This window comes from Heterodontus francisci, chromosome 11, assembly GCF_036365525.1.
Source record: "Heterodontus francisci isolate sHetFra1 chromosome 11, sHetFra1.hap1, whole genome shotgun sequence".
In the NCBI taxonomy this organism is placed as follows: Eukaryota; Metazoa; Chordata; class Chondrichthyes; order Heterodontiformes; family Heterodontidae; genus Heterodontus; species Heterodontus francisci.
In genome coordinates, this window is record NC_090381.1 from 94,046,634 (window position 1) to 94,070,756 (window position 24,123).

The 24,123-nt window shown below is 43.7% G+C and overlaps 1 protein-coding gene across 2 annotated transcripts in view; it reads left to right on the top strand.

Annotated features, from left to right (window-relative positions):
• Nucleotides 1-22,232, top strand: part of LOC137374931 (monocarboxylate transporter 14-like) — a 70,082-nt gene extending 47,850 nt beyond the window's left edge. Inside the window, exons 5-7 of one of the 2 annotated variants that reach the window (XR_010975922.1) lie at nt 19,076-19,247; nt 19,544-19,639; nt 22,206-22,232. Coding sequence is in view for 1 of the 2 variants with exons in the window: in XM_068041533.1 (XP_067897634.1) it covers nt 19,076-19,227 (152 nt within the window). In the remaining variant the exon portion in view is untranslated. Of the gene's footprint in view, nt 1-19,075; nt 19,248-19,543; nt 22,111-22,205 lie in introns of those variants that run through there. The other variant, XM_068041533.1, reaches the window with a different exon arrangement.
• The last annotated feature ends 1,891 nt before the right edge of the window (nt 22,233-24,123 follow it).

Here is a 24,123-nt window from a genome sequence, read left to right on the forward strand (position 1 = left end):
ACCCTGTCACCAGGTTTCTTGGAGGCACCCAAGATCACGTCGTTGGCACCAGCTGGACCTCATCGTCACAAGGCGAGCCTCTTTAAACAGTGTTCAAATCACATGCAGCTTCCACAGTGCGGACTGCGACACCGACCACTCCCTGGTGTGCAGCAAGGTTACCTCAAACCAAAGAAGCTGCATCACTCCAAGTAGAAGGGCCGCCCGCGCATCAACACTAGCAGATTTTCTCATCTACAGCTGTTACGCAAGTTTCTAAATTCACTTGAAAAAGCCCTCCAAAACACTCCCACAGGGGATGCAGGGACCAAGTGGGCCCACATCAGAGATGCCATCTATGACTCAGCAATGAACACCAATGGCAATTGTGTGAAGCGGAATGCAGACTGGTTTCAATCTCACATTGAAGAGCTGGAACCTGTCACAGCTGCTAAGCACATTGCACTGCTGAACTACAAGAAAGCCCCCAGCGAGTTAACATCCGTAGCACTTAAAGCTGCCAGAAGCGCTGCACAAAGAACAGCCAGGCGCTGCGCAAATGACTACTGGCAACACCTATGCAGTCATATTCAGTTGGCCTCTGACACAGGAAATATCAGAGGGATGTATGATGGCATCAAGAGAGCTTTTGGGCCAACCGTCAAGAAGATTGTCCCCCTCAAATCTAAATTTGACAATTACTGACTAACGCAAGCAAATGGATCACTGGGTGGAGCACTATCTGGAACTGTACTCCAGGGAAAATGTTGTCACTGAGACTGCCCTCAATGCAACCCTGACTCTGCCAGCCATGGATGAGCTGGACGTACAGCCAACAAAATCGGAACTCAGTGATGCCATTGATTCTCTCGCCAGCAGAAAAGCCCCTGGGAAGGACGGCATTGCCCCTGAAATCATCAAGAGTGCCAAGCGTGCTATACTTTCAGCTCTGCACTGCTTTGCCTGTGCTGGGATGAGAGAGCAGTACCACAGGACATGCGCGATGCCAATATCATCACCCTCTATAAGAACAAGGGTGACCGCGGTGACTGCAACAACTACCGTGGAATCTCCCTGCTCAGCATAGTGGGGAAAGTCTTCGCTCATGTCGCTTTAAACAGGCTCCAGAAGCTGGCTGAGCGTGTCTACCCTGAGGCACAGTGTGGCTTTCGAGCAGAGAGATCCACCATTGACATGCTGTTCCTTCGCCAGCTACAGGAGAAATGCCGTGAACAACAGATGCCCCTCTACGTTGCTTTCATTGATCTCACCAAAGCCTTTGACCTCGTCAGCAGACGTGGTCTCTTCAGACTCCTAGAAAAGATTGGATGCCCACCAAAGCTACTAAGTATCATCACCTCATTACATGACAATATGAAAGGCACATTTCAGCATAGCGGCGCCTCATCAGACCCCTTTCCAATCCTGAGTGGCGTGAAACAGGGCTGTGTTCTCGCACCTACACTGTTTGGGATCTTCTTCTCCCTGCTGCTCTCACATGCATTCAAGTCCTCAGAAGAAGGAATTTTCCTCCACACAAGATCAGGTGGCAGGTTGTTCAACCCTGCCCGTCTTAGAGTGAAGACCAAAGTACGGAAAGTCCTCATCAGGGAACTCCTCTTTGCTGATGATGCTGCATTAACATCTCACACTGAAGAGTGTCTGCAGAGTCTCATCGACAGGTTTGCGGCTGCTTGCAATGAATTTGGCCTAACCATCAGCCTCAAGAAAATGAACATCCTGGGACAGGACGTCAGAAATGCCCCATCTATCAATATCGGTGACCACGCTCTGGAAGTGGTTCAAGAGTTCACCTACCTAGGCTCAACTATCACCAGTAATCTGTCTCTCGTTGCAGAATTAAACAAGCGCATGGGAAAGGCTTCCTCTGCTATGTCCAGACTGGCCAAGAGTGTGTGGGAAAATGGCGCACTGACACAGAACACAAAAGTCCAAGTCCATCAAGCCTGTGTCCTCAGTACCTTGCTCTACGGCAGCGAGGCCTGGACAACGTATGTCAGCCAAGAGCGACGTCTCAATTCATTCCATCTTCGCTACCTCCAGAGAATTCTTGGCATCAGGTGGCAGGACCGTATCTCCAACACAGAAGTCCTCGAGGCGGCCAACATCCCCAGCTCATACACCTTACTAAGCCAGCGGCGCCTGAGATGGCTTGGCCATGTGAGCCGCATGGAAGATGGCAGGATCCCCAAGGACACGTTGTACAGCGAGCTCGTCATTGGTACCAGACCCACCGGCCGTCCATGTCTCCGCTTTAAAGACGTCTGCAAACGTGACATGAAGTCCTGTGACATTGATCACAAGTCGTGGGAGTCAATTGCCAGCGATCGCCAGAGCTGGCAGGCAACCATAAAGGCGGGGCTAAAGTGTGGCGAGTCGAAGAGACTTAGCAGTTGGCAGGGAAAAAGACAGAAGCGCAAGGAAAGAGCCAACTGTGTAACAGCCCCAACAACCAATTTTATCTGCAGCACCTGTGGAAGAGTCTGTCACTCTAGAATTGGCCTTTATAGCCACTCCAGGCGCTGCTTCACAAACCACTGACCATCTTCAGGCGCTTACCCATTGTCTCTCGAGATAAGGAGGCCAAAGAAGAAGAAGCTGCATCTAGTGCTTGCAGATGCTGTTGTCCAGCTACAATGGCTTCGTATATCCTTGCATATTCTATCAGCACATCAATGCTGTGACCTTTCTTTTTCCCCAGGAGGTCTTTCTGAAATGTTTCATTGGATGTTGAAACACTCACCAGCTCCATTAGTCGGTCTGACAGCTCAGTTTCTGACAAGTCGCATTTGTTGCCCTTACTACAGCACCCGCTGATGAACTGGTCTATTGATTCCTGTGACTGTTGCCTGTAGGATATCAGTTCCAGGCAGTGAATTCTAAAACTCACTATTAATCGGAGCTGATCTTCTCGCATTTCCTGTATCTTTGCGGGATCTTTTTGTTCCTCTTCAGATAAGCCTATATATTCTGCATAATCCCTCATTTCTAACTGCTATTAGTATTTTTAGAGCTTGCTTCTCTGGTTCCACAATCACGTGGTCTATGACGCATAACTGCGTTCTTTGTTTAAAAAGTTTGAACTCAGATAGGATATCAACGGCCTTCCAGTTCATGCTGGGAGATTTGGTATCCATCATTCTGCTGTTCTTTTGCTTTAAACTTGATTTAAGACTTGTCCTATGACTCTGTGCTGTTTACCCTTTAAGAAAATCTCTCTTTTTTTCAGACTAGCTGCTTGGATGGAGAGGAGCAGGTGTTTGACAAAGTTACCTGTTTATCTTGCTTGCAGCGCTTATACTTGTCTGTTCAATAGGCAGTTCAATTGCCTTTTTTGTTTATATTCTTCATGCTTGAGTTGTTTAATGGTTTTTATCGCTGTGGCGGCATGAATGGAGACTTCTTCACACTTGAGTGGTTTAATGATTTTTTAAAAAAACTTTGCTTGCATGGATGGAGACTCTGCATTATTTGGAGGTTTCCCGCACTTTCTGCTATCGGACGCCTCCTGTATTGCCACCGACCTCAATCAACCTGGGAAAGGAATCGGGTTTTCCCCATTTTTTTCTCTCCCACAGGGCCTTTGAGGAGAAAGGTCAATCTTTTAAGCAGTTCAAAGCTTGTTTTTTTAACCAGTATCCCTTTACCATCGGCAGAATGACTTATCTGTTCGCAGGAATTTATTTGCAGCCTGTCATTCTGTGCTATGTCTTCCATAGGTAGAGGTAAGTCCTTTCTTCTTTCCACATTTTGGGCCAGTATTTCTTTTGAACTTGCTCTCTTTTACCTGTAGGAAGGGTCGTTTTCACAGCTGTTTTAACTTCAAGCCTAGACTTTGTGTTTACACCACAGCTGCCTCCATATAATGAGTTCTTTATGGTGTCTGATGTAACATAAATGAGATGCATGGAGTCCCATTATACTGAAGATCTCTAGCAGGTTTATTAACAGCAGAACTATTATATACAGTACAGAGCAAACTATTTACATAACCTTCATCTGGGTGTTACAGTTGCAGAATGACTCTGGCTTCAAGTCACATGACTACATCCTGGTACTTATCTCAATAGCAAGCTGAGATCTTAAAGGGCATCACTCTTAAGGTGATCATACAGCATCCCCAGACAAAATTAAATGTGAAGAAACTCTCTCCATTGTGAGGAAAAATAGAAGGGAAAGTGTTGGGGGGCAATAATGGACATCTGGAAATTAGTTACATGAAAAAATGACACTAACACAAATGATGGCTACTGATCTATGTCATTTGCAGACACTTCCTACTCATTGGGAGATAATTACATTGTACTCAATGCTATTAATCCAGTTTTTAAAATAGGATTGTTGAACATATATTGCAACAGTGATTGCAGTTCAAAAGTACTTAAATGGCAATAAAGTGTTTCAGGAAGCCCTGAGGTTGTGAAAGGTGCTATGGAAATGTAAGCTTTTCTTTAACATATGAATATAAAGGACTGGTTATGGCCATTTACAAACAAAGGTATTGGATTAGCAGAACATAGATTACACAAGATGATCCTGCAAAGTCCTCCTCACTAAAATCTGGGTACTAGTGCCAAAATTTGGAGTACTTCCCATAGACGGTCAAGTGGCAGCCTGAGATAGTCATATTCACAGAATGATGCCTTTCAGTCAACATCCCAGATGCCTTCATGACCATTCCTGGCTATGTTCTGTCCCATCTACAGGACAGAACCATCAGAGGTAGTGGCACAGTGGTATATAGATGGGAGGGAGTAGTGGGAGAGTCCTCAACATTGACTCTAGACACCATAAAGATGGCATCAAGTTAAACATGGGCAAGGAAAGCTCCTGTTGGGTGATTGCCTTGAAGAGTGATGTCCCTTTAAGATCATAGTATGCTATTGAGCTGAGTACCAGGATGCAGTCATGTGACTACATGCCAGACTCATTCTGTAACTGTAACACGAAGAGGCAAGACCTGCAAATAGATAACTCTGCACTGTATATATTAGTTAGCTGTTAATAAACCTGTTTGAAATCTTCAATCAACTGAACTCCATGCATCTCATTTATGTTGCATCAGACAACATAAAAAGCTTCTCATTACATCGCCTGCTGATTACTACCTACCACCATCCCTCGGCTAATGAATCAGTGCTCCTCCACGTGGAAGAAGCACTGAGGATAGCAAGGGCACAGAATGAACTGAGTGAGTGACTTCAATGTCCATCACCAAGAGTGGCTTGGTAGCACCACTACTAACTGAGCTGCCAGACTGGGCCAGTGGCAGGTAGTGAGAAAATTGACATGAAGGAAAAATCTGCTTGATCTCCTCTTCACCAGTCTACCTGTCACAGACGCATCTGTTCATGACATTATTGGTCGGAGTGACCACTTCACAGTCCTTATGGAGATGAAGTCTTATCTTCACTCTGAGGACACCCGCCATCATGTTGTGTGACACTACAACCCTGCTAAATAGTATAGATTCAGAGCAGATATAACAGCTTAAAATTGGGGATCCATGCGGTACTGAGGGCCATTAGCAGCAGCAGAACTGTATTCAACCACAATCTGTAACTTCATGGCGTGGCATATTCCTCACTTGACCATTACCATCAAGCCAGGGGACCAATCCTGGTTCAGTGAGGAGTGTAAGGGAGCATGCCAGGAGCAGCACCAGACATATGTAAAACTTAGGTGCCAATGTGTTGAACCTTCAACACAGGACTACATGTATGCTATAGACAGAGCTAAGCGATTCCACAACCAACATAACAGATCAAAGCTCTACAGTCCTGCCACATTCAGTTGTGAATGGTGGTGGGACAATTAATTAGCTAATGGGAGGAGGAGATTTCGTGAACATCCCCATCCTCAATGATGGCGGAACCCAGCACATGAGGGCAAAAGACAAGTTTGAAGCATTTGTAACCATCTTCAGCCAGAAGTGCTGAGTGGATGATCCACCCTGGCCTCCTCCTGAGGTTCCCAGCAGCACAGATGCCAATCTTGAGCCAATATGATCCACTCCATGTGATACCACGAAACGGCAGAGTGTACTGCATACAGCAAAGACTATGGGCCTCGACAACATCCTGGCTGTAGTGCTGGAGACGTGCTCCAGAATTAGCTGAGCCTCCAGCCAAGGTGGTCCAGTACAGCCACAACACTGGCATCTACCTGACAAAGTGGAAAATTGCCCAGGTATGTCCAGTCGACAAAAAGCAGGACAAATCCTAAACTGGCTAATCACTGCCTAATCAATTAAGTCTCCATCATCAGCAAAGTGATGGAAGGTGACACTGACAGTGCTATCATGCGGCACTTACCAATAACCTGCTCACCGATGCTCAGGTTGGGTGTCACCAGGACCACTCATAGTCATAGAGTCATAAAGTCATACAGCACAGAAACAGGCCCTTCGGCCCATTGTGTCTGTGCCGGCCATCAAGCACCTAACTATTCTAATCCCATTTTCCAACACTTGGCCCATAGCCTTGTATGCTATGGAATTTCAAGTGCTCATCTAAATACTTGTTAAAAGTTTTGAGGGTTCCTGCCTCTACCACCCCTTCAGACAGTGTGTTCCGGATTCCAACCACCCTCTGGGTGAAAAAATTCTTCCTCAAATCCCCTCTAAACCTCCTGCCCCTTACCTTAAATCTATGCCCCCTGGTTGTTGACTCCTCATCTAAGGGAAAAAGTTTCTTCCTATCTAGCCTATCAATACACCTCATAATTTTGTATACCTCAATCATGTCCCCCCTCAGCCTTCTCTGCTCTAAGGAAAACAACGCTTTTCAGTCTCTCTTCATAGCTCCAGCCCAGGCAACATCCTGCTGAATATCCTCTGCACCCACTCCAGTGCAATCACATCCTTCCTATAGCGTGGTGCCCAGAACTGTACACAGTACTCCAGTTGTGGCCTAACTAGTGTTTTATACACTCAGCTCCAGGCCTCATTACAGCCTTGGTCCAAACATAGACAAAAGAGCTCAATTCCAGAGGTGAGATCAGAGTGACTACCCCTCACATTAAGGTAGCATTTGACTGAGTATGGCATCAAGAAACCCCAGTAAAATTGAAGTCAATAGGAATCAGAGGAAACATTCTTCACTGGCTAGAGTCATACCGAGTGCAAAGGAATATGGTTGTGGTTGTTGGAGGCCCATCATCTCAGCCCCAGAACATCATTGCAGGAGTTCCTCAGGGTAGTGTCCTAGACTCAACCATCTTCAGCTGCTTCATCAATGACCTTCCCTGCATCATAAGGTCAGATGTGGAGTTGTACACTGATGATTGCAGTTTAGTTTAGTTTAGTGATACAGCACTGAAACAGGCCCTTCGGCCCACCGAGTCTGTGCCGACCATCAACCACCCATTTATACTAATCCTACACTAATTCCATATTCCTACCACATCCCCACCTGTCCCTATATTTCCCTATCACCTACCTATACTAGGGGCAATTTATAATGGCCAATTTACCTATCAACCTGCAAGTCTTTGGCATGTGGGAGGAAACTGGAGCACCCGGAGGAAACCCACGCAGACACAGGGAGAACTTGCAAACTCCACACAGGCAGTACCCAGATTTGAACCCGGGTCGCTGGAGCTGTGAGGCTGCGGCCCATGTTCAGTTCCATTTGCAATTGCTCACATAGTGAAGCTGTTGTGCTTGCTGCAGCAAGCTTAGACAACATTCAGGCTTGGGCTGAGAAGTGGTAAGCAAGATCTGAGCCACACAAGTGCCAGGCAAGGACCATCTCAAACAAGAGAAAGTCTAACAACCTCCCCTTGACATTCAACAGCATTACCATTGCTGAATTTCTAGCCTCAAAACATTGGTGTTGGTGGGGTGTGGGGGGTGGGGGGTGGGCGGTGGCGTGGAGGTGGGGGGTGGGGAGGTGTGCAGTCACCATTATCACCATTGACCAGAAACTGAACTGGAGTAGCTATATAAATACTGTGGCTACAAGAGCAGGTCAGAGGCTAAGAATCCTACAATGTGTAACTCACCTCCTGTCTCCCCAAATTTTTTCTACCATCTACAAGTCACAAGTCAAGAGTGTGATGGAATACTCTCCACTTGCCTGGATGAGTGCAGCTCCAACAACACTCAAGAAGCTCGACATCATCCAGGAAAAAGCAGCCTGCTTGATTAGTGCACCTTCCACCACCTAAACATTCACTCCCTCCATCACCACCACCAGTACACTATGTCTGCAGTGTGTACCACCTACAAGATGCACAGCAGGAACTCACCAAGGCTTCTTCGATAGCACTTCCTAAACCTATGACATCTACCACCTAGAAGGACAAGGGTAGAAGGTGCAAGGGAAAACCACCACCTCCACGTCACACACCTTTGGTATCTTGGAAATATGTTACCATTCCTTCACCATCACTGAGTGAAAATCCTGGAGCTCTGGACCCAATAGCACCGTGAGCAGCCTCACCACCACCTTCTCAAGGGCAATTAGGGATGGGCAATAATTGCTCACCTTGCTGGTCCTTCCCATATCCCATGAATGAATAAAATAAAACATCAACTTGTTACTAGCAATTATTTTATGGATTTAAGACTGGTATTAACTTGGTTATTGACAGTGTCCTTGTTCTGGTGCCGTTATGTAGTCATGCTTGGTAGTTCATTTTGAACTGAAGGAGAAATGAGGATAGATGATGATAGTAAACAAGGCAATTCAGAAATTAGGTGCCAGTCTTCAATAATCCGATCGAAGTCCAATGCAGTGGATTGTACTATTTTCACAATAGGTAAATTGACAGGTTATTCCTGCATCCCATCCTTCTAGTTGTAAAACAGTAGCTGCAGGCAGCTGTACTCAAAATATGAGGCAAGAGCTTCTGCTAGGTTGCATGGATTTTTTCCACCACAATTCGCTTGAGATGAGCCAAGTCAGCACAAAAGATGAAGGAATGACAATGCAAATTATATACAGCACAAATCGAGTTTCCACTATTTTTGTAGCAGTTTAAAAAAACATTGCGCTAGAAGTTGGCCCTACCCACAAAACTGGCTACGCCCCTCAATTCAAATTAATCACCATTGCAAGTTTCCGCTAATTGTGCCCACTTGCAGACCTTCAAGGAGGCTCTTAAAATTGAGTAATTTTTTTACGTGCCAGGACGCTGTTTTAAAATCGGCATGTTTTAAAAGCTTTTAATTTTTTTTTAAATGTGCGAAGAAATTGACTACCAATATAACTAGCAAATGGCTTTGTAGAGTTTTTAAAAGTCATTTTCAGTTATTTAAAATTGGGTTACTCACAGGTGGGTAGACAGGGATTAGGCATTCTGATTAAAAATGCTTACTTTTTGTGATAAACCCATTTTCAACTGTACTGATTAACTTGCACTAGGTTAAATATATCAACAAATTGTTTGTAACGCGCGATGAGTTTTAGCAGAAACTTGAGCAAAGAAACTTCTTAAAACTAGCTCAATTGAGTACAATTTGCGCTCGTTTGCTGATTGTGCTCAAAGTGGAAATTCTTGGCCATGTGCTTTGGCACAAACCTAATGTTTTCATGTCTGCAGGGGATAAGGGGCATTTGGTTGCTGCCTCCAAACCACATTACGTGAATGGTGGTGGATAATTAAACAACTAACTGGAGGAGGTGGCTCCACAAATATCCCCATCCTCAATGATGGGGGAGCCCAGCACATCAGTGCAAAAGATAAGGCTGAAGCATTTGCAACAATCTTCAGCCAGAAGTGCCGAGTTGATGATCCATCTCGGCCCCCTCCTGAAGTCCCCAGCATCACAAATGCCAGACTTCAGCCAATTTGATTCACTCCACGTGATATCAAGAAACGACTGAAGGCACTGGATGCAGCAAAGGCTATGGGCCCTGACAATATTCCTGCAATAGTACTGAAGACCTGTGCTCCAGAACTTGCCACGTCCCTAGTCAAGCTGTTCCAGTACAGCTACAGCACTGGGATCTACCTGGCAATGTGGAAAATTGCCCAGATATGTCCTGTACACAAAAGGCAGGACAAATCCAACCCGGCCAATTACCACCCCATCAGTCTACTCTCAATCATCAGTAAAGTGATGGAAGGTGGCATGAACAGTGCCATCCAGCGGCACTTGCTTAGCAATAACCTGCTCAGTTTGGGTTCCACCACGGCCACTCAGCTCCTGACCCATTACAGTCTTGGTTCAAACATGGACAAAAGAGCTGAATTCAAGACGTGAGGTGAGAGTGACTGCCCTTGACATCAAGGCAGCATTTGACTGAGTATGGCATCAAGGAGCCCTAGCAAAACTGAAGTCAATGGGAATCGGAGAAAACTCTCTGCTGGTTAGCATCATACCTAGCGCAAAGGAAGATGGTTGTGGTTGTTGGAGGTCAATCATCTGAGCTCCAGGACATCACTGCAGGAGTTCCTCAGGGTAGTGTCCTCGGCCCAGCCATCTTCAGCTGCTTCATCAATGACCTTCCTCCAATCATAAGGTCAGAAGTGGGGATATTCGCTAATGATTGCACAATGTTCAGCACCATTCGCGACTCCTCAGATACTGAAGCAGTCCGTGTAGAAATGCAGCAAGACCTGGACAATATCCAGGCTTCAGCTGATAAGTGGCAAGTAACATTCGTGCCACACAAGTGCCAGGCAATGACCATCTCCAACAAGAGAGAATCTAAGCATTTCCCCATGATATTCAATGACATTAAGATCGCTGAATCCCCCACTATCTACATCCTAGGGGTTACCATTGAACAGAAACTGAACTGGAGTAGCCATATAAATACCATGACTACAAGAGCAGGTCAGAGGCTAGGAATCCTGCAGCGAGTAACTCACCTCCTGACTCCCCAAAGCCTGACCACCATCTACAAGTCAGGAGTGTGATGGAATACTCTCCAATTGCCTGGATAGGTGCAGCTCCAACAACACTCAAGAAGCTCGAAACCATCCAGGACAAAGCAGCCCTCTTGATTGGCACCCCATCCACAAACATTCACTCCCTCCACCACCGACACACAGTGGCAGCAGTGTGTACCATCTGCAAGATGCACTGCAGCAACGTACCAAGGCTCCTTAGGTAGCACCTTCCAAACCCGCGACCTCTACCAGCTAGAAGGACAAGGGCAGCAGACGCATGGGAAAACCACCATCTGCAGGTTCCTGTCCAAGTCACACACCATCCTGACTAGGAACTATATCACTGTTCCTTCACCGTTGCTGGATCAAAATCCTGGAACTCCCTTCCTAATAGCACTGTGGGTGTACCTCCTGCACATGGACTGCAGCGGTTCAAGAAGGCAGCTCACCACCACCTTCTCAAGGGCTATTAGGGATGGGCAATATCTCATGAATGTATAAAAAAAATTAGCCCCAAAATCAGGGTTACCAATATTGAAATATTGGTCTCGCCAGCAGCAAAGCTGCTGTGTACAAGGGTGAAGGGGTAAAGTGGACTGCTGCAATGATATTCTTTGTGACTATAACTGTGGTGGATTATCCATACTTAGGTTTCTTAACCTCTCTGCAGCCTTTCACATGGTCGACCATCCACCTACAATACCTCTCCTCCTTTGTCCAACTGCACTGATAGCCCTCGCCTGGCTCCACTTTTAAGAATATCTATGCAAGGTTTTCTCTTCTCCCTCCCACATTGTTAGCTCTGGAGTCCCCATAGGATCTGTACTTGGCCCCCTTATATTTCTCATCTACACTTTGCCCCTCAGAGACATCCTCTGATGACATGATGTTAGATTTTACATGTACGATGAAGACATGCAGCTCTACCTCACCAGCTCTATCCTATCCTGCACCAAGACCCTCCACTCCCTCAGCTGCCTAGGTTTTAAGCTCCAGATTTCCCTCCCTAAACATTTCCATCTCTACAACTGTCTTTCTTCCTTGAAGACCCCCTTTAAAATCAACCTCATTGACCAATCTCCTTCTAATATCTCCTTCTTTGGCTTGGTATAAAATTTTACCTCTCCTGTGAAGTACTTTGAAAAATTTTCCTATGTAATTAATACATAAAGTGTGTGCAGAAGGTTAATGTGCAATTGTTTTAAGATATCTTGGCAAACATTGTAAAAAAACTAATAAAATGGTCGATCTATACATAGTTCCATAGTGTATAAGTTCAAAGAAGTGAGCATTACTGAGATCAGATGCCAGTTTTCCATGTACAAACTGCTGGAGGGGAACCTTGTCCATTGCCATGTGGAGAAATTGTGTGTGGGGTGTCTGTGATTTTTTGCCCAATGTGATTTTTTGCCCAATGTGATTTTGCCTGTGATTTTAGGATGGGAAAAATTCTTGGCTGGAAGAATGTGCTTGAAACTTTGTCCTTCACACGTGCAGTATTGTATCCATTTATGTAACACAGTGGGTGAAATTCTTCATGATCATTGGCAGTTATACCAGTTACACATTACAGTGCTGAAAAGATCGGGGAATTTTCATTTCAGTATTTCATGCCATTTATGTGCCATTATTGCGTTAAACAAAAATTTCTTACATCTTTTTGGCAGCACTGAGAATTTGCATACTCAAATCCTGTGGGGTTCATTTGCACAGGAGTGTCAATTGCCTTGCGGCACCGTGCATGAGAATTTCCTGTTTCAACAGAACTACTGTACTTTGAGTAAATTAGACTCATGTAAACCACATGGATCCTCAAACCACCCGATACAAGTGATAGTGAAGAGCTTCAGAGTGAAGAGTCCTCAAACTTTTGTTGCTGATTTTTGGATTCACAACTGTTTATTCAACCCATTTTTTTCTAGTGTTGCTTGAAATTTGCACTTCACTGTGCTCCCCCAACCTGCGCCACCCCCTAACAGTCCTGCAATCTCACAGCACTACAACATTTTCTAACTCTCCCAACCCTCCCAGCATCCCACATTCTTGGAACAACTTTGCAGCATGTGTGGAATCCGCCAAAAGGAACCAAAAGATCTACTGACATTTAGGAGCATGAAGGGGTTCCATTTACTCAATGTTGTGATTGTGATGCCAATCAGAAAATCCTGCAATGATTTCATTCTGAATCACTTACTCTACACTCATTGACCACTTGTATGGAGACAACAATCTCTAAAGTTGGCCCTTTGGAAATAAAGCATGCCCCCTACAGCTATTGCTCATGATTCCACTGAAGCAACCAACAATACAAGTAAAGGATGCGTACACCCAGGTCTATGCAGCAACAAGACCTGTGGCAGAGAGGACCATAGAACACTCAATTTGAGCAGGTATGATGAAGAGCCATCTGCATACTCCAAAGGATCGCAAGAATCACCATTGCATGCTGCACTCTACACAATCTTTCACTTCAGGAAGGCCATCAATTCAGCTTCGATGCCAAGGAATCTCTCACTGAGGAAAGGGGAGCTACAGGCCTCAGCAGTTGGGGACAATGAACATTCAGAATGATCATCCTTGACTGCTGCAAGGGCCATCCAAATCAGATTGTGCAAGAGGTGTTTAACACAACTGCAGCAGAATATTGTACTGTTACCTTCTTCTGTGCCTGTTGCTATGAAAGTAATCTTCCCTAAGACTACTAACACCCTTAGCACAGGACTACTGAGAAGCCCTCAATGCTCTAACAGAAGAAGTGTGCCAAAATTCATCACCTGAACATTAATGTCCACATTAGTGGTCATGGCCAGTGGAATGCTCCATTTGAAAAATTACTTTAGTGTCCATAAACAACAAAGTACAAGATCAGAGTAAATTTACAGTAAGCAAAAAATGTTTTTCCATTTAGAATGGACATAGTTCTCTATATTTACACGCTGATTCCCCTTACTGACAAGGGACACTTAGAATCATAGCATCATAGAGCACAGGAGGCCATTTGGCCCATTATGCCATTGTCGGCGCTTTGAAAGCGCTATCCAATTAGCCCCACTCCCCTGCTCTTTCCCCATAGCCCTGCAATTTTTTCTCCTTCAAGTGTTTATCCAATTCACTTTTGAATCTGCTTTCATCAGGCAGTGCTTTCCAGGTCATAATAACTTGCTTCCTACCTCCCTATCTGTTGCTTCTTCTAAGTATGAGCTTTGTGTCAAGCTGGCAGGAGATGGTGACTCTACACGTTTGAATACATTATGCTTTGAAATGCAACATTGAAAAGCAACACTTTTTCTCTCAATATTTTCTTTGGAGAAATGGTCAAAAAAAACCCAAAACGGGCACAGGGATCGTGATGCATGATTAACCCATGCCTATAATTCAGGCGTCATGCCAACTTTGTGCTCCCTGCTATTTTAAATTATTTCAGTGTCCAGCCAAGACTAACTGCACTGTTGATTGGCTGGACCTTTCAGCAGGGGGCTTATATCATGAGTGGCGAGCACCAGTTAAAACGAGCCTGCAGTGATGATGAAGATGCATTGTTGCTCAATTTCACACTTGCAACCTCCAGCTCAAATACTGACAATGTGCATAATTAAGAGGATAGCATAGAGGTGGTATCTGCATCTGGTAAGACACCAGATATGAGTGGCTTGCAGCCAGGGCAGGGAGCAAGGATAGCGCAGGTGTCAGCCCAGCAGAGGGTGAGGTCACACACGAGATCTACTGCAGAGAACCAGATGAGCACTTCAATATGGCAGTCTACAGATGAATGCTGATGGGTATGTACAATAAAATGCTTGGTGCATTGGGTTCTGATGAAAGGTCAGAAACCTGAAACATTAACTCTGTTTCTCTCTCCACAGATGTTGCCAGACCTGCTGTGAATTTCCAGCACTTTCTGTTTGTATTTCAGACTTCCAGCATCTGCATGTTTTGCTTTTATTATACAGCTGAATGCTGATTGATATGTACAACAAAATGCTTGATACATTGAGAAGCCTGACATAAAGCCTGCAATCAATGTCAAGGAGCATGGAAGAGTCCAGCACCAACTTGGCACAGGGCTTTGCTCAGAGCTTAGAGCCCATCCTTTCCAGCATGTAAGTGCTGGCCAACTCCATCCGCACACTTGTGGACCCAACCATGATGCAGCGTCTGATGGCCAATGTCTCAGTTTCCATTGCAGCAAAGCAGCTTCCACCAGAAGTCTGAGTGTTGCAGTGGAAACATAGACTGAAGTCATGCAAGGTCAGTCTGGCGTTATACAAGAACAGCTTGCTGACATCATGGCTGTCGATTACAGAGTGCAAAAAGGGCTTGCAGGACGTCGCAGCAATGCAACAATTTGTCCTTGAACAGATTATTAGGATTGTTGAGGCTTCGTGGAGCATGAACCTGCTGTGCTCTGTCTGGAGGTCTGCATTTGTTGTCCCAACCCTGCGACCAAACCCAGACTGCTGCCGCCCATGACGAGATGGTGTAGTTTGAAGCCAGGCCTTCTAGGCCCGGAGCTACTCGAGGGAAGCCTTCAAGGCCATCTGAAGTATTCATCCACTGAAAGTCAGCAGTCTTCCACCAGCCATGCTGCAGACGTTGGGGTAGCATTAAGAATGACAAAGCCATGTGGAAGAGAAGCACTGAAAGGAGAAAGGCACAAGGGTAATGTTATGATGCGGAAGGAGGAGGTGTAGGTGGGGGAAAGTAAGAGATGCATGCTTACACCATCTGCAGTTAGTAAATCAGAAGAGGAGGAGGTGGGATGTGAGATGGATGATTAGGTATGAGGATACTGTAATCTTCGATGGTTTCAGCCCCAACGCTGGCCACAGCCTCAGCAATGGCCACCACATATCTTGACATGTACTCTGCTGAGTACTGCAGGGCTCCACCAGAGTGGTCCAGGCAGTGGAAGCTTTGTTTCAACATGGCAATGGTCTGCTCTATCGCATTTCATCTGGCAGCATAGCTTTCCTTGTATGCATGGGATTGTGCACTGGAGACATCGCAATGTCATCAGTGGATAGCCCTTGTCACCAGTCACCACCTCCTGGTTTGCCTTAGAGGCTCAAATGTAGATGGCACAGCGGACTGCTACAGAATGAAGGCATCATGACTGCTACCAGGATACCGGGCATTGACCTGCATGGTACTGTGCCTATGGTCACACGCCAACTGGATATTGGCAGAGTGGAACCCCTTTCAATTCAGTTATGGGGCAGAGCTGACATGCGGCACCCACAAAGTGATGCACCAAAGGGAACCTGCAATCCACTGGCAATGGCACTGCTGATTATGTCATGATCTGTCTGCTCTGCATACTTCCAGTAGCCATTCACTGCACATGCCAACTTGATCACCAATAAAACATCTGGTGTGACTTGCCCCAAAAGTGCACTTGTATGCCACAGACACCATTTTGGAGCCCTAAGGGCATTCGTAGCATCCAATAAATGGGCAAAAATGATCCCAATTTCACACCCATAATATTCACAGCACAGGGCTGATAAGTGGCAAGTAACATTTGTGCCACACAAGTGCCAGGTAATGACCATCTCAGACAAGAGAGAATCTAACCATCACCCTGAAATGTTCAATGGCATACCTATCAATGAATCCCCCACCATAAAAATCCTGACCAGAAACTGAACTGGACCAGGCACATAAATACTGTGACTACAAGAGCAGGTCAGAAGCTGGGAATTCTGCGGTGAGTAACTCACCTCCTGACTCCCCAGTGCCTGTCCACCATCTACAAGACACAAGTCAGGAGTGTGATGGAATACCCTCCACTCACCTGGATGCGTGCAGCTCCAACAACACTCAAGAAGCTCGACACTATCCAGGACAAAGCAGCCCGCTTGATTGGCACCTCATCCACCATCTTCAACATTCACTCCCTCCACCACTGACGCACAGTAGCAGCGGTGTGTACCATATACAAGATGCACTGCAACAACTCACCAAGGCTCCATTGATAGCACCTTCCAAACCCACAACCTCTAGTATCTAGAAGGACATAGGAAACAGATGCATGGGAACACCGCCACCTGCAAGTTCCCCTCCAAGCCACACATCATCCTGACTTGGAACTATACTGCCATTCCTTCACTGTCACTGGGTCAAAATCCTGGAACTCCCTTCCTAACAGCACTGTTGGTGTACCAACACCCCAAGGACTGCAGTGGTTCAAGAAGGCAGCTCACCACCACCTTCTCAAGGGCAATGCTGACCTAGCCAGCGATTCCCACATCCCCAGAATTAATAAAAAAAGAAATAGGCCATTTGGCCCATGAGGTCCATACCAGTGTTTATGCTTCACAGCAGCCTCTTCCCATCCTTCTTCATTTACATCTATCAACATATCCTTCTGTTCCTTTCTCTTTCATGTTATTATCCAGCTTCCCCTTAAATGCATCAATGTTAGTTAACTCAACTATTCCTCGTGGTAGTGTGTTCCAAATTATAACCACTCTGTGGGATAAAGAGGTTTCCCCTGAACTTCCTATTGGATTTATTAGTTATTATCTTTTATTCATGGCACCTAGTTCTGGCCTCTCCTGTAAGTGGAAACATTGGGCCCATTTTAATTCTGTGTAAGTGAATGGATTTTGAGTTGTTAAAATCTCACCCATTACCTCCTCTACATCTACGCTATCAAATCCCTTTATAATTTTAAATACCTCTATTAGGTCTTCTCTTTTCTAGAGAAAAGAGCCCCAGCCTGATAGGTATAACCTCTCAGTCTGGTATTAAACTTCTAAATGTTGATATTCAGAGAGACTCGGGTGTACTCGTACAAGGAACACAGAAAGTTAGCATGCAGGTACAGCAAGCAATTAGGAAGGCAAATGACATGTTGCCCTTTAATGTAAGGGGATTGGAGTACAAGAATAAGGAAATCTCGCTACAATTGTACTGGGCTTTGATGAGACCACACCTGGAATACTGTGCGCAGTTTTGATCTCCATATTTAAGGAAGGATATTGGAGACATTACAGCAAAGGTTCACTAGATCGGTTGCTGTGATGAGAGAGTTGTCCTATGATGAGAGGCTTAGGAAATTGGGCCTATGCTCCCTGGAGTTTAGAAGGGTGAAAGGGGCTTGACAAGATAGACACTGAGGGGTTGTTTCCCAAGGTCGGGGAATCTAGAACATGGGAGCACAGCCTCAGGATGAGGGGTCAATCATTTAGGACTGATGAGAAGAAATTTCTTCACTCAAAGGGATATGAATCTTTGGAATTCTCTACCCCAGAGGATTGTGGATCCTCCATCATTGAGTATACTTAAGGCTGAGATAGACTGATTTTTGGTCTCTCAGGGAATCAAGACAAAAGGGGAGCGGGCAAGAAAGTGGAGTTGAAGCAAAAGATCAGCCATGATCATATTGAATGGCAGAGCAGAATCGAGGGGCCATATGGTCTACTCCTGCCCCTATTTCTTATGTTCTTACATTCCTATTCTCAGAAATCTTTTGTGCACCTTCTCCAGTGCCTCTATATCATTTTTATAATCTGGAGATCAGAACAGTTCACAGTTCTCCAAGTGTAGTCTAACCAAGATTCAATACAAGTTTAGCATAATCTCACAGCTTTTCAATTCAAAACCTCTTGAAATAAACACGAGTGCTTCACATTTTTTTTCTAATGGCCTTATGAATTTGCTTTGTTATCCTTAGTGACTTATGCATCTGTACTCCAAGATACCTTTACTCCTCTACCCCATTTAGATGCCTATGTTCCAAGGGGTATGTTGGCTCCTTATTCTTCCGATCACATTTATCTATACTGAAGTTCACTTGCTAATGGCACACCCATTCTGCAAGTTTATTAATGTATTCCTGTATTTTGTCGCAGTCTTCCTCTGTATTAATTATACCCAATTTGGAGTTGTCCACAAACTTGAAATTGTACTTCTTGTATTTGAAATTCAAGGCCAATTTTATGTGGGGTTGATTTATTCTATTCTGCTGGTAGGGGCAATGCCTTTGTTGCATGTTCTGATGCACAATCATGTTTACAAAAAAACTGACATTGTTTAAGGTCTAACAAAAAATAATTTAGCTTTTACTGAGGGAAAATTCTGTGGCTAGTAGAAATGTTTTGAAGAGGTCATTACAAACTGCAGCTTATTGCAAGGTCTGAAAGCAGTAAATGAAAATAAGAGTAACTGAATCACCTAAAGTATAAGGATATATATTTCTGGATACTTAATGGGTCCTCTCTTTGATTAGGCTGGATCTTTGATTTGACAAACGAGTATGACTTCTCGTTTTATGTATGTGGTCTCCTCTACATGGTTGGAATAGCCTGCCTGTTGGTGAAGCATTGTGTCCCGATGAAGGAAAACACTGAAAGGAAAAATTATGGAATTTCTGAAACCTGATACATCAACTGCAAGAAAAGGTAGCTCTTGTTTTCATTATTTTACTTGGGAGAACAACTTTTGAGATTGATAAATGATTTAATAACTTTATTGCATAAACCAGCCATAACTTGTGCTAGAGTAAGCATTCTTTATTTGTTTCCTATTTATATGTATCCTATATTTCCAAGATTCAATCTTCTGTTTCAGACACTTAAGCAAGTAACCTAATAGTTAATTTCCACCAAGGAACTACTTGAGATTTGATAACTACTCACAATGTTAACTTTACCACTGATTTATGTTGATAACCATTGTTTTATTTGTGTTTACACAGGTTCTAATAAAATACTCCCATTGTATGAGTAAGCTCACATGTCAAGTCCTGGAAAGTAGATTCTGCAGAACTGGTTTATCACTACCCTGTCACAAAGTACGATTTATTAGCCAACTACTCTTGCCAGCACGTGAAATCATCTTATATGACAGTCAACTTATACTGTTTCTATGCTCAATCAATGGTTACAATTAAAGGCTTTGGACAGTGTGAGCTAAATATAATTTAAAGTTAAAATTTTCACCGAGAGCTGAAAGTAACTCTCTGCAAGTAAAATCAGAATACAGATCTTTTAAGAAAGAAGTTAACTTCCTAATCAAGTGGGGGAGTGGAAAGATACAGGTATAGCACAGGGTAGGACAGAATAGTCCCTAATTAGAAAAGGAGTGGAAGAAGACAATGTTAGAATGGGATAGAATTAATGCAGAACAGTCTTGAATTATGGAGGAATGAAGAGGATTAAAGAGACATTAGGACTTGAAAATAGACTTTATTTTGAGTGAGTGGAGGGAAGCAAATAGTCTACAACACCACCAGACTCCCCACCTCCACCTCCAGCCCCACCCCCACCTAACATCTGACCTCTTGTGCATTCTTTCTTCCCACCATTGCTTGCTGTACCTTCAACCCTTGAGGCCCCACATTTTTGTAAGGATTTCTTTCTTCTAAGTTGATTTGTGTATTTGGTATCCCAACATTTGCAGCCACAGCACTGATCAGTATGTTTAGTAAAACCACAATGTACTAATGAAGAAAACCAGTCTGATTCCAATGCAAAGCTTAGTGCTATTTTACTGTAAAACACAACCACACGTGCCCCCCTTGCAGGCCATTAGCCAGAAATGTTTTAAGTAAGTAACATGTAATGTCTTTAGAAGCAGGACCTCCTTTTACTTCTAACTATTTAGGATTCGGTTATGTTTGAAAATGGATCTTTGCGCAACATATACACTTCATCCTCAATATTTGATAATATATCAAGAGAATCTTACATAAAATGAATGAAATATGACCAATGGATAAAGAGATGGTTGGATGGTGGAATTTGCCGATGACACCAAATTGGGGTATAACGTAAAATGTGACAAGAATTGTGAAAAATCGCCGAAAGACATAAACAGGCAGCAAGTGCCAACTACAGTTAAGTGCTAACAATGTGGAATGATAGATTTTGGAAGTGAGAATACAGAAAAGAAACACACCTTAATTGGTAAGATTTTAAATAGGTAGAGGAGCTTGCTGTGCAGATACACAAGTAATTAAAGTGATACAGCAAGTATATAATACAGACTGCACAGTGGCGCAGTGGTTAGCACCGCAGCCTCACAGCTCCAGGGACCCGGGTTCGATTCCGGGTACTGCCTGTGTGGAGTTTGCAAGTTCTCCCTGTGTCTGCGTGGGTTTTCTCCGCGTGCTCCGGTTTCCTCCCACAAGCCAAAAGACTTGCAGGTTGATAGGTAAATTGGCCATTATAAATTGTCACTCGTATAGGTAGGTGGTAGGGAAATATAGGGACAGGTGGGGATGTTTGGTCGGAATATGGGATTAGTGTAGGATTAGTATAAATGGGTGGTTGATGTTCGGCACAGACTCGGTGGGCCGAAGGGCCTGTTTCAGTGCTGTATCTCTAATCTAATTCTTGGCTTTGTATCTAGAGGCACTGAATCCAAAAGTAATGAAATAATAATGAACTTAGTTAGGTTGCAGTTGAAGTATTGCATACCTTTTTTGTGCTCCGTTATGGGAAGGATACAAAAGCAGTATAGATTTGATCAGATGCTACCAAGGACAAGGCATTACAGTTATAAAAAAAGACTTGAGAAGTTACGACTTTTTCATTGGAGCTAAGTTTAAGGGGTGGCCTGAAGGGTCTCTAAAGTTTTGAGGGATTAATGATAGAGAAAAGAACACTAGGTTTTATCCCCCAATTGATCTGTGCGAGTAACTGGAGTGCAGAAAGACAATCACAAAAAGAATTAAAAGGGAGATTAGGAAAAAATGGGACCAAAAAACCTTGGGATGAAATCTCGATGGTTATATTTCCCCAGCCTCGGCCCAATCGGTAAGATCTACATCCACCCATTTGAAGATATGTATGCCTCACTGGATGTACCAGTGCAGATATACCAGATCCTGACAGAGCCACCATAGGGAGTCCTTGCCCCAGTTCTGCTTCCTTGATGTGATTTGCTTGTAAGAACAGAGGTTTTGCCTTTTGCAAGGTAAATCAGAAAATCACAAAAAAGGTGATTACCTGGCACAGCTAGGTCTCCATCTCTCCACCATTTTCTAGGGGTTCCACATGTCTTCCACAGTTGTTAAAGCAGGAGACCAAGGGAACCCTCAAGAAATATTAGGCTCAGCGTCTTTGCAGAGAATAGTTAGAATGTAGAATTCTCTGCCACAAACCATTGTTGAAGTAGTATCGATGTTGGTGTAACTTTTTATCTATAGGCAAGTGCTAGAAGTTTCCTGAATATTTCCTCTGACCTGTCAGTGTTTGCATGTTTGACAGTTGCCTGTGGTTGAGTTGAAATGGTTGATCAATAAAAAGCACAGGTTTGAAAGCTTTGATGTATTTTATAGTTTGTTACCAACTGAACTCATGAACACATTTTACATGGTGTCCGAATTTAAATTAATTCTGAATTTAATTTAACAGGATACAAAGGAAAAAAAATGAAGTGAGAAAATTCAGCTTCCTACAATAAGATGTACTTTTCAGCCAAGTATTGTAAACTTATTCAAAACTGCTCATGTATTTTAAGCATTACTAACTTATATGAATGTATACTGAGCTACTTACCATCTGAACCACTAAATTATCTTTGATAAGCAAATGCAAATATATTACCATTAAGATATAGGCCTGAGACCTAGTTTATTCCTGCTGATCTTTGTCTTCTCCACAAGAAACCACAAGGGTTTTCACAATGACAAAGCTGGAAATGTGGGGCCAGGATCACTGTTTAAGTTCTGTAAAATCATTTTAAAAACCCTTAATGATGCCCTGAATGTAAGGAATCTTTGAACTACACTTCTGTTCCTGATGTACAACTCAAGTCGTGCTTACTGATGAAACACGTGATAATTTTATATGCGCTGGGTGTTAAAGTATTTAAATAATGGCCTTACCATTAAAAAGCATCAGGAAAGGCAAAAAGGATGCCTTCCACTCCATCACAGACCTCCCCTTTTGTTTTTCCACCCCCTTTCCCCTTTCACTGCCTCTGTTTAAAACCTATTACATTTCTAACTTTTCCTAATTGTGACGAAAGCTCACCAAATTCTATGATTCTGTGGTCTGAAACATTAACTCTGTTACTCTCCCCACAGATGTTGCCAGACCTGCTGAGTATTTCCAGTGTTTTCTGTTTGTATTTCAGATTTACAGCATCTGAAGTATTTTGCTTTTCTATTATTAAGCAATGTGTTCCTAAATAGACTGGAATTCTGAATCCAATGGATGTTATCAGTACATAGGCCATAAACTGCCATTAAAAGTGAAAATCCTTTCCACACAAAACATGGTCATTTCATCAGCCAGTAATATCTTAATGTCCAATTATTTCAGGCACATATCTCTGTTATTAGTAAGCAGCTAGGTCATGGTAGAACCAGAAAAATTGAACCACTCACGCATGACATAAAATCCATCTTGTTTCTGCCGAACTTGGCAACGGGATCCTAAAACATTCGATCCCTTTGTAAAGGAAAAACAGGCAGGATGTAAACCGAGTGGCCAATTTTCTGCTCTTCAATTTGTGTCCTGCTGATGTTGAATTTGAGTTCTATTGTCTTTGTGATTCTCGTCCTCCCACGAAACAATGAACCTGATCTAATGAATGTGGAAAATAAACCGCAAAGGATGAAGAAGATATTACTAAAGATAGTTAATGCCACTTTTTGAAAATTCCTTTTAAGGTGGGTTGTGTGTGTGTATAATGTTCCTCAGGAGATTTTGGCTGTTTTTGGAGAGATTTCCGGAACCAGCTTTGGTAATACTTGCCCTGAAGATATTGGAATTTTGTTAGAATTTCCAGTTACTCATTGCTTTCTTAAATTATTAGTCACTTCTATTGAAGTCAAGAGATTTTTTTTTTCCAAAATATACTTTATTCATAAAAATCTGTAAAAAATACATTCCCAAACAGTTTAAAACAGCATCAAGTCAAAAAATACAAACAGTGCAAAGGTGATCAGTTTCCTTCTATACAATTATGAGTTGCCTCACAACCCTTCCATTTCACATTTGTCCTGCTAGATACATTTTTACATTATACAGGAGACAGAAATTTTCCCGATACAGTTCGAGGGGTTTCCCATGGATCCAGCCCCTCAGTTCAGCTTGGTGGGGGGACCTTACACTGTGGTCTTTCCCCATTGAGCCTTTGCTGAGGCTGCCCCAAGCTTTAGTGCGTCCCTCAGCACGTAGTCCTGGACCTTGGAATGTGCCAGTCTGCAACATTCGGTCGTGGACAACTCTTTGCGCTGGAAGACCAGCAAGTTTCAGGCAGACCAAAGGGCGTCTTTCACCGAATTGATAGTCCTCCAGCAGCAGTTGATGTTTGTCTCGGTGT